At 42.5% G+C, this 16,349-nt stretch overlaps 1 protein-coding gene across 4 annotated transcripts in view; it reads right to left on the reverse strand.

Moving 5' to 3' along the window:
- Positions 1–1,981: 1,981 nt before the first annotated feature.
- Positions 1,982–16,349, reverse strand: part of LOC123750658 (3'-5' ssDNA/RNA exonuclease TatD) — a 22,812-nt gene continuing 8,444 nt past the window's right edge. For 3 of the 4 annotated variants that reach the window (XM_069321905.1, XM_045732758.2, XM_069321903.1), the window contains 5 exons: positions 12,286–12,384; positions 5,209–5,369; positions 4,177–4,360; positions 3,704–3,866; positions 1,982–3,241 (listed from right to left, as the gene is read on the reverse strand). In XM_069321905.1, the coding sequence (XP_069178006.1) occupies positions 3,079–3,241; positions 3,704–3,866; positions 4,177–4,360; positions 5,209–5,369; positions 12,286–12,370 (756 nt within the window). In that variant the 5' untranslated portion in view covers positions 12,371–12,384 and the 3' untranslated portion in view covers positions 1,982–3,078. Of the gene's footprint in view, positions 3,242–3,703; positions 3,867–4,176; positions 4,361–5,208; positions 5,370–12,285; positions 12,385–14,641; positions 14,837–16,349 lie in introns of all 4 variants that reach the window. The other variant, XM_069321904.1, reaches the window with a different exon arrangement.

The following is a 16,349-nucleotide window of genomic DNA, read 5'->3' on the forward strand; positions in this document are numbered from 1 at the left end:
ATGACTTCCAAAATCTGGAGTTTATACTTGTAGATACGGGGAAGGCCCGGGGGGTCCAAATTTTGTACAATCCATTCACAGTTATAATATACTCTAGTAGTTTTGGTAGATTGGTTGATATAGTACTATAAAATATATTTGTTGTTTGGCTGTAGTTTATGTTCAGTGCTGGAACCAATATCTGGATGTTGATATGATGCACATGCACATCATTGGAGTGTTAACAATGCAGTCTCTCCAGACTTTTTGTACACAAATTATGTCGGCACAAACTCTTCAGCATTTTCAGGTTTCCTTTATACACACACACACCCCGTTTAACACCATCCTACACAGCACCCATTCGCTATTGCAGTACTGTATCTTAACAAATTAATCAAGTTGAAAGTGTATACAGATATGAATTGGGAGGTGGGTTGGAAGGAGTGTGTATGGGAAAATATACTGTAGTTTACATGTTATGTACTGTGATGTCCTTCCCTTCCTCATCATAATCCAACACGGAATAAAAATCCAATATCAAAAGAAAAACCACTTGTCAACCGGGGCACATTTGAAACAGGAATTTACTACTAAAAATAAAAGTTGCCCAATACTGTACACTTTCACCATTAGGTTTAACTGCCAAAGAAATACAGTCAGGAATTAATCAGACAGCTGAGTATTTACCAAAAAAAAAAAAAAAAATACTTGATTAAATGGCAAGAAAGGAGTATTTTGCAAGAACAGTTTAACAGCTATACTTCAAGTAATGAACATGTATTAAGAGAGACCATAATGTGAGACTAGTTCAGAGGTATTTAAGGCATCAATTCACATAATGAACACTTCAGGGTTTAAATAAGATTATTAAAACCTGGGCATATCCCATATCTGCCCTCAAACAATCTTGTGTAGTCTTGACAACATTTAGAGAATTAAAAACATGGTGGCCTATGCAGTATGGCACATCCCACAATATTATCTTTACCAACAAAAAATTTATTACTTGGCAGTTAGTCTTGACAACTCTTCCAAAACACAATGACAATTTTAGGTTTTTACAAAATAAAGCATGTATATAATACAGAAGATGAAGTTAAATAAGCGGGACAGCTTACAAGTTTACAGCAGTAATACGAGGGGGAGGGGGGGAATAAAATGTCAATGAGACTACACAAGAGTAGCAACAATCTTACTATGCTGTACTCAAGTCTTACAACAACCCAATTCTCAACTTAACTGGTTTAGATCATGTGGACACATGTTTAATATTAAGTAATACATAATTTAATTGACTGGTAAGTCAAAATCATATGATGTTAACTAGACTTCATTAGTCAACAGTATACAGCTGTTATTTTTTTATATACCTGTATATATATATAATTACACAATAAATCTAATTATAATTATTTTAAGATTTTTAATGAATTTTTATATTCATTACATTGAATTGGCATTTGTTAGCCCTACTTCTTGTCATGCCAATTATATTTATATTAGCTCCAAAATTAGTGTCCGTGAACCTAACTGAGGTTATGTTACACTGCCTCCGGAACTTGACACTTCAACTGTGCTAGGTTAACGCTACATGGGCTGTCAATTATATTCACAAGGTAAAACCAATTTAACAAACTATATATGACCTTGTCTTAAAATGCTAGATCATTTGGATAATGAAGACTTGATTTTTATGCTAATTATTTAAATTCAATTTAGGTCTAATTTAGTTTCTTACCACAAAATGGCATATTCCAAGTAAGGAATTTCCAAGCCTAAGGTGAGTAGAAAGCTTTTTAGTCAATGTCAGTTCTCACGTTACTGAATTAAATAACTTGAGTATTTGTTTAACTCCCCCCTCAGAGGCAATGAAGGTAATAAACATCCAAGATGAATAAATCCATGATGCCCAAAATATAAGATAAAGCAGAAAATAATTAGGTAAACTGGGACTAGAATTTGGTTTTCATGAAGAAACTAAAGGGTTATTAAAAACTACTGTCAACCCAAAGTGCTAGCAAATAAAGTCGAGAAATGCATTTATTTTATTACTCGTTCATGGCTACAAAGTCGATTCAGATTTACCGATATATTTACAGCACATCATGAAAATTCAGTACAGCAATAAGTACTATACTGTGAATTTTTGGGGGGCATAGCTACAATTATTATTACAAATACCATGACTATGATATTGACAGTATCATTATAAAAGCACCATTGTTTATCACAATAATATTATAAACAAATTCAAATAAATTAATCCTGTACCTTAAAAGATTAAAACAAAATGCTCACAGATGTACACAGCAGCTGCATCAGTTTAAACGGTGCATTATCTCAGCTGATCAAAACCTGCTAACAGAACATGATACACCACTTACATTACTCTCTAAAAAGTGTATTCATGTTCTATTAAGTACCATGAAAAAAAATTAAGATCTCACACCATTTAATCAAATGAGAATCTACTTGTAATTACCCTTTACATGAAAAGGCAAGAACACAAGTCAGAGTGGTTACTAGTAACGAGTGCCCGACTTGCCACTGGAAGAGCTTAAAACATCACAATTTTGTAAAGAGCATTGCTGCACTTCCACTACTTCCATACTGAACACTGACCTGTTCAAGTCTACAATATTGATGGAAATTTCCCTGTCATATAGGATTGTACATAAGATGGATTGTTTTCATATGAATAAGTCAAGATTATGTACAAAGGTGTATGATAAGACAATGTTCTTTGGCCAGAAACAGCACCCAGCAATTATGCACAAGTGGAAGTCAACTGCAAGAAATGCTCTATAAATGGAGCTAGCTTGAAAATGCAATAATGTCCTGCATAAAAGTAGGTACCCTTCAAGCTATAATTAAGGGTATTTTCTTTTATACATATACAACACATCTCTTAAATATTATTTAAGATCACGTGATAAACTATAGGGCCTTGACAATTTCTGATGGTTGTATGAATAAAGAATTAAAAAAAAAATTACAATGAAACCAAATACTATAACATTAAAAAATACAGTAGATACTCATAATTATTGCAAATTATATTGCAAATGCATTGGTATAAATTTACTCTCTAATTATTCAAGTGCTTAAACCAAAAACCTTGAGAGCATTGAATGTGGTTTGAAGAGCTACCTGTTCCGACTTCTTCTTCATATAGGCTGCAATCATTTCAATAGTTACCGGAAGGGAACACGGTTCGTTACGTTGGAAGGTGCAATATCGGTGAAGAAACGTCAAAGATCTGAAAGAAAAATATTGTACAATTGCAGTACTGTACACTTATTATCTTTAGTAATCATGTTAACTATTTTATAACAGCCCATAATATTATGCATCTTTGAAATGGTACATTTTACTGTACAGTGCTTTTAAAAAATGTCTAAGAAACAATAATTCACTTCTCTGCAAAATGTTTGAAACTGAAGGTTAGAAAATATGCAGAGCACGGTAACACAACAGGAGTATATACAAATGTGTAAGTCACATAAAATGTAAAATTAAAATAGCTGGTTGAATAATAAAATATGGGACTGTAGAGGTGTGACAAGAGTTTTGATTACATTATCTAGCAAAATATAATAATTTGCAATCCAGGATTGCTCTGCATAACCAACTGCCATATAGCATAGAAAATTAATATTTGAATAAAATTATGTACATTATCACTTAAATTTTAAGAAACCATTTTTTTTTTTTTTTTTACCTTTCCGTGAGTGCCTCTTTAACATAAGGAGGAAGTTTGGAGGCGCGAGTGTTAGGATACATGAAAGGAGAGTCGGTTTCCACTAAAAGTCTGTCAAGGGGAACCACACCATCTTCCAAGATTCGTCGTACCCCATCCTCAGATTTGTCTTTCCATACATAGCCTATAGAATTTATCAATGATAAGGAATATAAGGTCAATGAGCCCATAATTCCAAGATAAGGAATTCCAATTGAGACTAGATATGATTTCAGGGAGATATCCAGTCTCTATGCCACACACTTCTCAACACAATCATTAGGAGTATTCTTAAAAAACAAAACAAATACCTGCACACCAACTCCTTCACCTATGTACATATATTTCAAAATATAGGCATACAGAATGAGTATGGATGGGTGTAGGGGTTGGGTGAGCAGATGTTAACATGACAAAAAGCATTCTTTATTACAAAAGCATATTGCTGCTGGTACCTGTAAGTCCAATATAGCACCCTTCCTTGAGATAGGCTGACGCCTGGGCAGTGTCCCCAGTGAAACAATGGATCACAACCGATGGTAGACGACCCTTGTACTTTTTCAAAATCTCCAACACTTCCTTGTGGGCATCTCGTTCGTGTACAAATAAAGGTTTCCTCAGTTCACATGCTAGAGAGACCTGAGAGAAGAGTTTAACTTCAGGAAAAAATCTTAACTTTTTAGGTCCAAATAAGTTCTGTACCTGCACACTACTATTGGCAAATAATTCATCCTATAAATTCTTCACTGTGTACCACAGGAGAAAATATGAACATAGCCATTTCAGCTCTCAATAACTGAGGAACTAATATTTGTTTTTAGCTTTCTCTTTCTTAACACTAATACTATAATAAAGGTGGCTTCAAACTTGTTTATACAGCACTCAACACTATTTTGGTATTTTCTGGTTCACTGGTATACACCAGAAACTTACTGGTGTATACTACTACCCGTGTTAACAGTGTGACAAGCACTTACACACATCCAGCTTATGGTACGAAATAACATAAGTTATTTTGTGTAGCTATTACACTACACATAGAAAGTGTAATTTTCGCTACGAAATCAAATTATTATATGTCTCATAAACTCGGGTGCAATGATTATGAACCAAAGATCGCATTTAGAAAATCAGTGTTAAGAATTTGTGAACATTTTAGATAGCTGGAGAAAGCTACTTGGTACACATCACCGTACCTAAGATGCCTCACAAACTGGAAGCTTTATTGAAACTGTAAAAATTTATTTATATGGTTAAAACAATGAATATTAAAAATGTATAAATTATACCATAATACATACTTCTTTTCTGTGACTTAGTGTTAGATATTAACAAAATCAGATACTCAAAATTCCAAAAATGATCTTTACCTGGTTGATGGGGTTCTGGGAGTTGTTCTACTCCCCAAGCGCAGCCCAAGGCCAGGCTTGGCTTTGTAAGGCAGGCTTTGTAAGGTAATTTAAAATCATCATTAATATTTAACTTGCCTGCTTTTCAAAGACCTCAAGCTGAACATCCTGAGGAGAGAAGTTTCGATTGAAGTCCAGTCCGCACTCGCCTATGGCCACTACTTCATGATTGGCTGCCAATTCTCTTAATGCCTCTTCTGTTTCATCATCCCATGACTTGGCTTCATGAGGATGGATTCCTACATTACCAAAAGAATAATATTTAGAATAATTCAAAATGTTTTATGTACCAAGATAATTATGAAATTTGACACAATAAACCTATATTATCTGCTCTTATCTGATGGAATACTTGTTTTGATTCATGATTTTCTCACTGCTGAGTGCATTTTGAATTGCCTCCAGAGCATGGGTATTTGAAAGTAGAATGTGAGTACAGAATACAATAAAGTAGTACTTATGCAATAGAGAACAAACACCATACAAAACTGCCTCATTATGCTGCTGCTGCATAAACCATTTATACGCCATCTCATTCAGCAACTTATGCTTTGATCTCCTGGGCATTTTTCACTTCAAACCACTATCATCAGTTCACCCCCTCACTTGGCACTTTCCAGGCTTGCTCACTTTTCCCAATCTATCATTTTTTCCATGTTAAGAGTTCTTCTCTTTCACTACCTAGTTTTGCCCAACCACAGTTGGTAGACATCTTTTCAAATGAGAATGAAATAACTAAAGAATAATAGATAAGAACCACTGAGTGCTGAGAGATTCTGCCACATCATTACAGAGGAAAAAAAGCACATGGCCAAGACATGTTCGGTTACAAAAGGACTTCGAACACCTTAGAAGTATGTACCAAGAACAGTGTTACACAATTTTTAAATATTATAAAAAACCAGCGTTGAATGTAATGAAACGCCATTTTCTGGGTGAGACCCGGAGGCTCCCCGGAGCTTTACCAGGCTGATATGCTAATGTCAGACTTTGGCATCAGTCATGTGTATGGAGTTCTAGGGCCTACCAGGGACCACAGCCAGAACCTGGCCCCCTCAGAGTCAAGATGAACAATGGCCTATAGAAACCCCTGTGTGGTTGGAAGCATTCTATGTCTGCCATCGACCGGGTCAAGCATCCAGAAAGGTAAGCATTCCAAAACAAACCCCTATTCTGGTTAAAATTGCTACCAAAAGCCAAACTAGTGGATAGAACTCCCCAACAGAAAACCAGCAAACTAGTATGACATCACACGTCACCGCGCCGCTGTCTGCGCAGCTCCCCCCTCCCCAGGAGGGGGAAGGGGGAGCCCCAGACCTCTCACGCCGGCTATCCACCCATCAGTTCTTCGGCTGATGCTATAGGCACCAGTTGTGTGCTCTGGCTCCAGTAGTTGTTTCAGCACTGTACCTAGAGTGTGGTGTCTGTCTTCTAGGTGGTGCATGAGCCGGAGTGAGTCTCCAGTACTCGGGCTGTATGTGCCTAGGGCTCCCTTCCATAGGTGCCCTGTAAGTACTGCCCTTGGGGCTTGGGGCCACCTTCCACAAGTTCCTTGGGTTCTGCCCCTGCTAGGCCGTTTACTGCTTGGTTTTCGGCCGCTCTTTGTGTGCTCGGGTGTTCTGTCTCCCTTGTTCGCCTTTGGGTAAAGGGCAGTTTTGCACTAGTGGGGCGCAGGGCACTGTGCAGCTTGTTTCCACCGATCATGGCGGCCGGCTCTATTGCCACCACCAAGGCACAAAGCAACGCTCTCATTTGTTTGCTCCCTGGGAGCCCCGCGGCTGCCCCGTTTTGGTTCGTGTTAGGACTTGGGGGTGTTGGTTGCTTTGGTTCCTTCCATGCCCCCTTGTCTTTCCCCTGGATCCCCCCTTCCTGCCTACGTCCAGTTCTTTACCATTTGTGGGTTCGGGGCGGGGTTCGATGGTTTTGAGACTCGGGCAGTCTCATGCCCCGGGTGGTGCATGAGCCGGAGTGAGTCTCCAGTACTCGGGCTGTATGTGCCTAGGGCTCCCTTCCATAGGTGCCCTGTAAGTACTGCCCTTGGGGCTTGGGGCCACCTTCCACAAGTTCCTTGGGTTCTGCCCCTGCTAGGCCGTTTACTGCTTGGTTTTCGGCCGCTCTTTGTGTGCTCGGGTGTTCTGTCTCCCTTGTTCGCCTTTGGGTAAAGGGCAGTTTTGCACTAGTGGGGCGCAGGGCACTGTGCAGCTTGTTTCCACCGATCATGGCGGCCGGCTCTATTGCCACCACCAAGGCACAAAGCAACGCTCTCATTTGTTTGCTCCCTGGGAGCCCCGCGGCTGCCCCGTTTTGGTTCGTGTTAGGACTTGGGGGTGTTGGTTGCTTTGGTTCCTTCCATGCCCCCTTGTCTTTCCCCTGGATCCCCCCTTCCTGCCTACGTCCAGTTCTTTACCATTTGTGGGTTCGGGGCGGGGTTCGATGGTTTTGAGACTCGGGCAGTCTCGGGGAATTCCCCTTCCCGGGGTAGTGACGGGGGCATTTGAGCCTGTTCCTCCAGCCGTGTTGTAAGAGTCTGCCAGTGGGCTCCCTTCCTTAGTATTTTTGCGACTGCCCCGGTTTTCTGGTACGACCGGGGCTTTGGGGGGACAGCTCGGCCCCGGGGCCTGTCGTGTGGGTTCCCGGGGCTGACTTGGGGGGCCTTGGCCCCGTAGGACCCCACGGGGGTTTTTTCTTCCCCTCTAGGCGGGGCTTGTGGTTACGCGGAGTGGGGTCCCCCCCCCCCCTCTCGCCGTACATGTTGTTGGCCATCGGCCCCTCCTCGGGCTCGGTTTCTTGTCCTTTGAGTCGGTTGGTTCCGTCCTGTAGGTGGATGCTCCCCCTTTTTGGGACGGTGTCTTCGTCATGTTTCCCCGTTCTTGGAGTTCTACGTGACTTTTGGTCTTGGGTGCGACTGTGCCTTTGTGTTCCTTCAGGACTGGTGTTTGCTTCTGGTGCAGTAGTCCTGGTTGGCGCCTTCTCGCAGAGCGGGTTGTGTGTTCGGCCAGCGCATCCTGCGCATGCGCCGTGCGAGTTTATTTTGCTCTGGGCGGTGTGTTTCAGTGCTGGTGTTTTGTGCCCTTTTTTCTCGGGTGCTTCGCCTCTCGTTCTTCTCACTTCTCCGGTATGTGCCCCTTCTTCACGTGAGGTTATCTTGAGATGATTTCGGGGCTTTTTTTTTAGTGTCCCAGCGGCCTGGTCCTCGACCAGGCCTCCACCCCCAGGAAGCAGCCCGTGACAGCTGACTAAGACCCAGGTACCTATTTTACTGCTAGGTAACAGGGGCATAGGGTGAAAGAAACTCTGCCCATTGTTTCTCGCCGGCGCCCGGGACCACAGGATCACAAGTTCTGCGTGCTGTCCGCTCGGTCGACTGGCTCCCCGGCTCTTTGCTCCGACCGACTCCGACCAGCTCTTTGCTCCGACCAACTCCGACCAGCTCTTCGCTCCAGGAGTGTCCTGGATTCCAGCTGTGGGGAGGACGCCGAGGTTTTCCCTGTGTCATGGGTGTAGGCCTCCTCCTTCGCCTCTACCCTGCTCTCCTGCGTGTCCGGCTCTGGCTTCTTCACCTGGCGGTGCTCCCAGGATTTTCTGGGCACTGTTGGGTCGTGTCACGTTCGTGCCTCCGTTCGACAGGTGAGTTTCTGTGGTCTGGCGTCTTTCGGCCGGGCGCTGGATGCGAAGATGTTTATATACCTGTCTTTATTTAGGTATATTTATGTACAAATGAGATCGTTAGCACACTGGTGACTGTCCCTTTTCAACCCTTCCAGTCCTACTCATGTGCATGTCCAACCCATGCTAGTCATTCAGGGGACCCACCTCTTTCATGTTATGAGGTGTGTGGGTTGTGGTGCTGGTTATGTACTACTCTCCAGGTAGGGCTCTCCTGGTTGTGCTTGCGGGGTTTGAGCTCTGGCTCTTGGGTCCCGCCTATATGGAAATACATGCGGGATAGTACCAGTGGAGTGCAGTGGTGCCATAGGCACAATCGGGGAACACTGTATAAACATCAGAGGTCTGCTGTTGTTAAACGTCCTACCTGCGAGGATACGCCATATTGCCGGTACATCCATGAACTTCCAAGGAACACTAGCCTGTTTTCGAATAGAGGTTCCGGCCCATCCTGGCTGTGGTGGATATGTGGGCCTGTGGGCCACTCCGAGCAACAGCCTGGTGGACCAACCTCTCACAAGTCAAGCCTAGCCTTGGGCAGGGCTTGGGGAGAAAATGATCTCCCAGAACCCCATCCAGCAAGTATCGAGCAGGTCTCCGCCGTTGGTCGCCTGGTGTGCAGGTTCCTGGGCATGCTGGGGTCTGTCGTGTGTCTATTGGCCCTGTCTGGGGTCTGCCTGCACCGTTCTCTGCCTTTGCAGCTGCAAGTTGCTACTTACATGTTGCGTGTTGCGGTGGTGCATGTTTCTGCTGCACGTGTGCATTGGTGACGTGTTTTGCGGTAGCGTGTCCTTGTTACTGTGTCCGGGTGTGGTGTGGCACTTTGCTGCTGTTTTGTGCCTAGGGTTTGCGTATGGGGTTTGCTTGTTATTTTTCGTGATCTTCGGGTCCTTGGCTTGGCCCTTCCATGTGCGTGGGGTTCTGTCCCCGCCTGATTGTCCACCCCTGGTTGTTTCCTGGGATTTGAGCTTTGGCTCTTACGTCCTGCCTCTCTCCAGTCGCTTCCCTGGCACCTCCTTTGGTCGGTTTTGCCTACACTTGCTGCTGTTGGGGGGAGGGGGGGGGGGTCGGTTTCTACCGCTTCCCTTCCTTGTGCGCTCCCTTTGTTTCCTCCTCTGCTGCAGGGGTGTTCTTCGTGCCTTCCTTGGCTTCTTGGGCGTTCTTTTAGCCTGTGTCCTGTGGTGTGCTTATGTGTCTTGGTCTGTTTTTGTTGCTCGTACCCCTTGGTTCGGGTACTGTTCTGGTGGCAACCCTTACGCCTTCTTCGGTTTTCCTGGCTTGCCCTGCCGGTTGGCTTTTCTGGGTCTTGCGATGTCTCGCGTCGGACCCGTCGTTTCTGATCTCCTGGCTGGCTTGCTTGCATTGGGGAGTTTCTGTTCAGCAGACGTTCCATCTCCTTTGTGCCACCTGGGCTTTGGTGGTTGTGCCCGAGATCTTCCCGCGGCTCCGTCTTTTCCTGGCCTCAGAGGAGCCTTGTCGGGGCTGATTCCGTTCTGCCTCGCGTGTCTCGCCTCCGGTTGGTGGTCTGGTGGCTTCATTGTAGGTGTTCCACCTGCGTACTTCTTCTTGGCGGCAGTATGGGGTATTTTGGCGGTCCTTCCTTTTCCTCCTGTCCCTTCTTAGGTGGCTGCAGTTGTTAGCATTGACTTGGTTTTTCTGGTGGGGGTTGGGGGCTGTTGTCTTGCCACGTACTGTCGCCTTGTTTCATGCGGCGCTGGCGGAGCCGCTTCGGCTTGCTTTCGATCTTGGTGTTGCTTCTGCACCGTTAGTAAGTTGTCTCGTGCGTTGTTTCACCTCCGGTCTGTTCGTGCACCGCTTGCACCGTCCTGGTCTCTGGTCAGCATGCTCGGTCTTCTCCTCGGTTGGTGGTGCCCCTTCGGTTCCAGTTTGTTTTTCGTTGGCTCTCTTTCCTGTTGGCGTTTGCCTCTGGGGGTTGGGTCGCTGGCCTTCTTGCTCCTCCGCAGGGGTTTTCTGCTCCTTCGGTTTTGGCGTTTTTGGTTGTTCGGTGGCAGCAGTCTCCCTCTTTTCTGGTACAGGATGGGGCTTCTGTGTTCCGGAGGGGTCCTTGGGTTGTTGGTGCTTGGTTGGTCGGGCCGGGGGTGTCGTGTTTTGTGTTCAGTGGCGGCCCTCCGCTGTTATTTGCATGCCGCGGCCTCTATGTCTGGGGCGCACTTTGAGTTAATCTGGTTCCGTTCTTCCCTGTTTGTGGCTGACAGTGTCCCGGGTTGTCAGCCGTGTTATTGCAGCTAGCCTGCCTGTGTTCTTTCCCTATGCCCGTGGCGTTCATGGCTTTGCTGCTCTTGCTGCCGTCTGGGCGGGGTGTCCTTGCTGTTATTCGGGCACAGATCTTTTGGTGTTCGTACTGGGGCCTTGCTGCTCGTTGTCTCGTGTTGTTCCCGGGCCTTTTCCAGGCTGAGTCGCCTTGGGTTGGCGTTTGCTGCCAGTTGTCTCGCTTCCGTTGAGGGGTGCATGGTGTCTGCCTCCAGGTTCCGTCCCTTTGACCTTCCTCTGTGGGTAGTTAGCTCCGGGGAGCCAACAGGGCTCCCCCCAGAAAACTAGCGTTGAATGAAATGAAACGCCATTTTCTGGGCGAGACCCGGAGGCTCCCCGGCAACCCTCCCTCCCTCCGGTCGGCAGTTTTTCGCGTGTTTTGACATCCAGCCTCAGAACTGATGGGTGGATAGCCAGCGTGAGAGGTCTGGGGCTCCCCCTTCCCCCTCCCTGCCTCTCTGAGGGGGCCAGGTTCTGGCCGTGGTCCCCGGTAGGCCCTAGAACTCCATACATATGACTGATGCCAAAGTCTGACATTAGCATATCAGCCTGGTAAAGCTCCGGGGAGCCGACGGGGCTCCCCCAGAAAAGAAATCAAATTTTATTACAGTATTAATATATACTATTAAAAACCAGATACAGTAATAGTATAATTGACAAAAATATGAAATACACTATGGGCATTTTCTCAGCAGTTAGGACAGTTCACAAGAAAGTTAGCAAATTCATTTTGACCCACGGAGTGTTGTGGTTCACCACGATACGTTCGAGCAAGGTGCCACTGTATATGAGTACCATAATGGCCCATGAGCAATCATCCAGCACCTCATCTTCCTGCCATGTTATCTGACATACATTTAACTTTATGTCCATCACAACATCTCCATACCTCAATAAATCTGCAGTTATTCCATCTATACCAGGAGCTTCTTTACCCTCTTTAATCTACTCATAGCTAGGTAATTTTTTATGTAGTAAAAATGTCTATGTAATGAAGAGAAAATTAGTTACTGTATAATGAAATTAGTGAACACATGCCCACTGTGTGTGTGCACAAAACACTGTTAATGTCCTATTCAATAACATCAGTTTATTATGAGAATCAATAAAAAAGTACATAGCATTAGTTCAAAAATAACATTATTTTGATAATCAATAAAATGGAACTAGGTACAAAGATTAAACTTCCTATTGATTTGACAAATCTTGGTAGTTCACCTGCTGTCGAGTAGAGTGTTTCAGGGAAGAGACGAGTTAGGCGAAGTGCGTCTTTGCTGCTCTGTACTGTGATGCCCGTAACCATGATCTTATGAACTCCTGCAAGTACATCAACATCCTCACAAACTTTATCCTAAGACAGTAATTGTCGCCATTACATTAATGGCTTGCCCATATTATGCACTTAGCTAAGAATGATAATTACAATAGCATTTGAAATAATTCTACCAAACATCTCAGAAGTGCTATATGATATCAATCAAATGAATCTAGAATTAGTGGTATAATGAATTTAAACTTTAGAATAAAAATATTTGTACAAATTAAGCAATCACCCTCTTCATATTAAAATACAAATTGTAAATGGATAGTAATATTCGTTTTTAACATTTACAAGTATTTTTTACTAAAATGTTTATAAATACAATGGGATACCTTAAAAATATTGTTGTGCAAATGGTATTCTCACAGCCACTAAAACAAAGCAATTTGAGTAAGTCTTAAAAAGCTAACAAAGTATTTGAAGTATTAATTGCAAATTTACAATGAAGTAAAAAAAAAAAAAAAAAAATACTAGCCACCTTTAAATGAAGTAATAAAAATAAGTTGAATTATTATAGTTAACATATAGGAAGGTACTTGCTGTTCATACGTGCATCACGTGCACACACTGCACTCCTCAACACCACACAACACCAATACAACTACCAATATTAGATGAATCAATTCTAAAAATCACAACACACCCTTAATCAGGGGATGCAATAAACCCACCAAAAACCTCATAAACAATACAAATTGGAAATAAACTTACATTTATATAAGTCGTGTTGATACTTTTAATACCCCTATTAATATCCCCATTGTTATGTCCATTCATCCACTTGTAAACCTCTATCATGTCACCCCTAACTCTTCGCCTTTCTAGTGAACGCAATTTAAGCTTTGTTAATCTTTCTTCATATGAAAGTTCTAATTTGGGGAATTAACTTTGTCATCCTACGTTGGACATGTACAAGTGAATTTATATCCATTCTAAAGTACGGCGACCAAAACTGAACTGCATAATCTAAATGGGGCCTAACCAGAGCAAGATATAGCTGAAGAACAACACCAGGTGTCTTGTTACTAATGCTTCGATTAATAAATCCCAGTGTCCTATTAGCCTTATTACGAACATTCATGCATTGATCCTTTGGTTTTAAATTCTTACTAATCATAACTCCCAGATACCTTTTGCAATCCGACTTCGCAATCTCAACACTATCTAACTCGTATCTTGCAACTATCATCATTACCTAGCCTCAAAACTCTACATTTATCAGCATTAAACTGCATCTGCCAATCTTTTGACCATTTCAAAACCCTATTTAGATCAACTTGAAGTGATAGTGAGTCTTTTTCCGCATTAATTTCCCTACCATTTTTTGTATCATGGGCAAAGTCACAGGAACATTACTATCACGGCTACTGCCCACTGAAGTCACAGGAACATTACTATTACAGCTACTGCCTACTGAAGTCACAGGAACATTACTATTACAGCTACTGCCTACTGAAGTCACAGGAACATTACTATTACAGCTACTGCCTACTGAAGTCACAGGAACATTATTATTACAGCTACTGCCTACTGAAGTCACTGGAACATTACTATCACAGCTACTGCCTACTGAAGTCACAGGAACATTATTATTATAGCTACTGCCTACTGAAGTCACTGGAACATTACTATCACAGCTACTGCCTACTTAAGTCACTGGAACATTACTATCACAGCTACTGCCTACTGAAGTCACTGGAATATTACTATCACAGCTACTGCCTACTGAAGTCACTGGAACATTACTATCACAGCTACTGCCTACTTAAGTCACTGGAACATTACTATCACAGCTACTGCCTACTGAAGTCACAACTCATACAAGTCCAAACAATAATATCCATACTACATCCAAAAGAACAAACATGAATGGCAGTTCAATTCTGTAAATACAATTTCAACAGTACAAGGATTGACTGGAAAGAAACAGGTGAAACTAATAAACAACCCATAAGAAACCATCCAGAGTACAAAAATTCCCACACAAGGAATAGACAAATTTACCACCAAAACATACAAAGTCAGCTTCAAATATAACAATATCTTCAACTGTGGAAGATCAAAAAGAGGACGGACTGACTTAGAGAATGCAGTAAACACTATAGAAGAAGAAATGAAAGAATAAATTGCTTAAACAGGCACGAATATTTCAATAAAGAAAAATTAATTTAACCACTGTGCTGCGCCAACTGAGAAAACTCGGTCGGTGGGAAACTGCACCAAATGTGGAAACACCTTCTGAATATTTCGTACCCATTGAAAATGCGTGCGCGGTAGGTTGTGTACGAAATGGATTCTTGTAACCTCCAGTGAGAGGCAGTCATCTTGGGAAAAATTCCCAGAATGTCCTAGGGCTGCTGGCTGGGTTAGTATTGAGTGAGCAACTATGGGTAGCGCACGTGCCTCTGGCTTCCAAACACCTGTCCGACGCGGTGTGGAAAGATCATTCTGTCGGTGAAATTCAGACCTTATTGTTTGAAGAACATAAGGGTCATGATATTGATGAAGCTAGGCACAATAAGGACCTAACACAAAGGTCAGATGCAAGTGATAAAGCACCGATGAGGACGATATAGCGAGCGTATCCAGTTGTAGCTCTGGGTGCCACCCTTGCCATCTCCAATTTTTATAGATGATACATAGATGAATCGTTTTCTGGATTCAGTGATGATGCATTTGATACAAGTAGCATAGATGAACATTGTTAGCGGCTTCTATGGTGGTGTTTTCCACAGATATTTTCAAGAATAGCTGAATCTCTTCCAGAATGAATGAATCTCTACAGCATACCCTACCTCCCTTTCCTCTATCTCCCTCCATTACTGTAACCATTTTCCTTATGCATTATCTCCATCACTGTAACCAAATGGTTGCCCTTAGAATGTATATGTCATCAGTTAAATAAATGACAAAGTCTATGGACTCAGAGCTGAACATTTCATATTTCATTCAGAAGGGTCATTGGGGCCAGGAAAGCTTAACAAAGCTAGCCCCAAGCATCTGGCCTTTAAACTTGAACAGACAGATAAACAGACATACTCTCTTATAGATGGAGATGAATGGTGTCACTCTTTAATATGGCTCCAATCACATTTTTAATGGTTTTCATAGATGGACATAACATTAGAAGAAATATGTGTAAAGTATTTTTTCATCTTAAAAGAAAAAAATTGCATCTCTCAAATGCCTCCTGAAGTCAACTCCAGTTACAAGGAATCCCTCACTCCAATGAATTGTGGCTGGTTGCATATAGTTCACTGACTCGAGATTGCACTGTACTAAAGGGTATAACAAAAATGGAACAGTAACCATATACCTGACCTGTCCTTGGCCTAAATAAGCAGCCCTAGGCCTAACTTAATACTATAATGCTTTACTAGTCACAGGAAAAAGTCAGCCTCGGTTGCTGCCTTCTTTCTCAGGCTTCTACAAAATTGGAATAGGTACAGGTAATAGGTACATAGCAACAGGTAACTAAGGCAAGAACAATTTTAACAAGACTATGGTAAGATGAAGATAATGGGAAATTATACTGATGAACAAGTTATATTTCCAGATGAAACAGAACTAAGTGAAATAGCACAAAGGTTCTTATGTACAATAATTTAAAAATGAAGAATGCCTTATGACAAAAAATACCTAGTGTGGGAGGAAATTAGGTAATTCTTTGCTTTACATTTAAATAAAGCATAGATTGAACAATTCTTTACTTCATTAGTATTTTCCATATTTTAGGTACACTTATTTGCATGGTATACTGTATTTGCATCAATTTAATTTGACTCAAGAATGTTAAGAGATATTTAATTCTGCTGTGATTATTAGATCCATCTAGAAAGAGTTTCAAGTCAGGGTTAGTTTTGAAGTGAAAAGAGCAAATTTAAAGATTGTATGGAGTATACGTTTAGCATGTTTCAAGATTTGAACAGATGAGCTATCTGTTGTCTGAAGGCAGACTTTT

Source organism: Procambarus clarkii, chromosome 10 (genome assembly GCF_040958095.1).
Source record: "Procambarus clarkii isolate CNS0578487 chromosome 10, FALCON_Pclarkii_2.0, whole genome shotgun sequence".
NCBI lineage: Eukaryota > Metazoa > Arthropoda > Malacostraca > Decapoda > Cambaridae > Procambarus > Procambarus clarkii.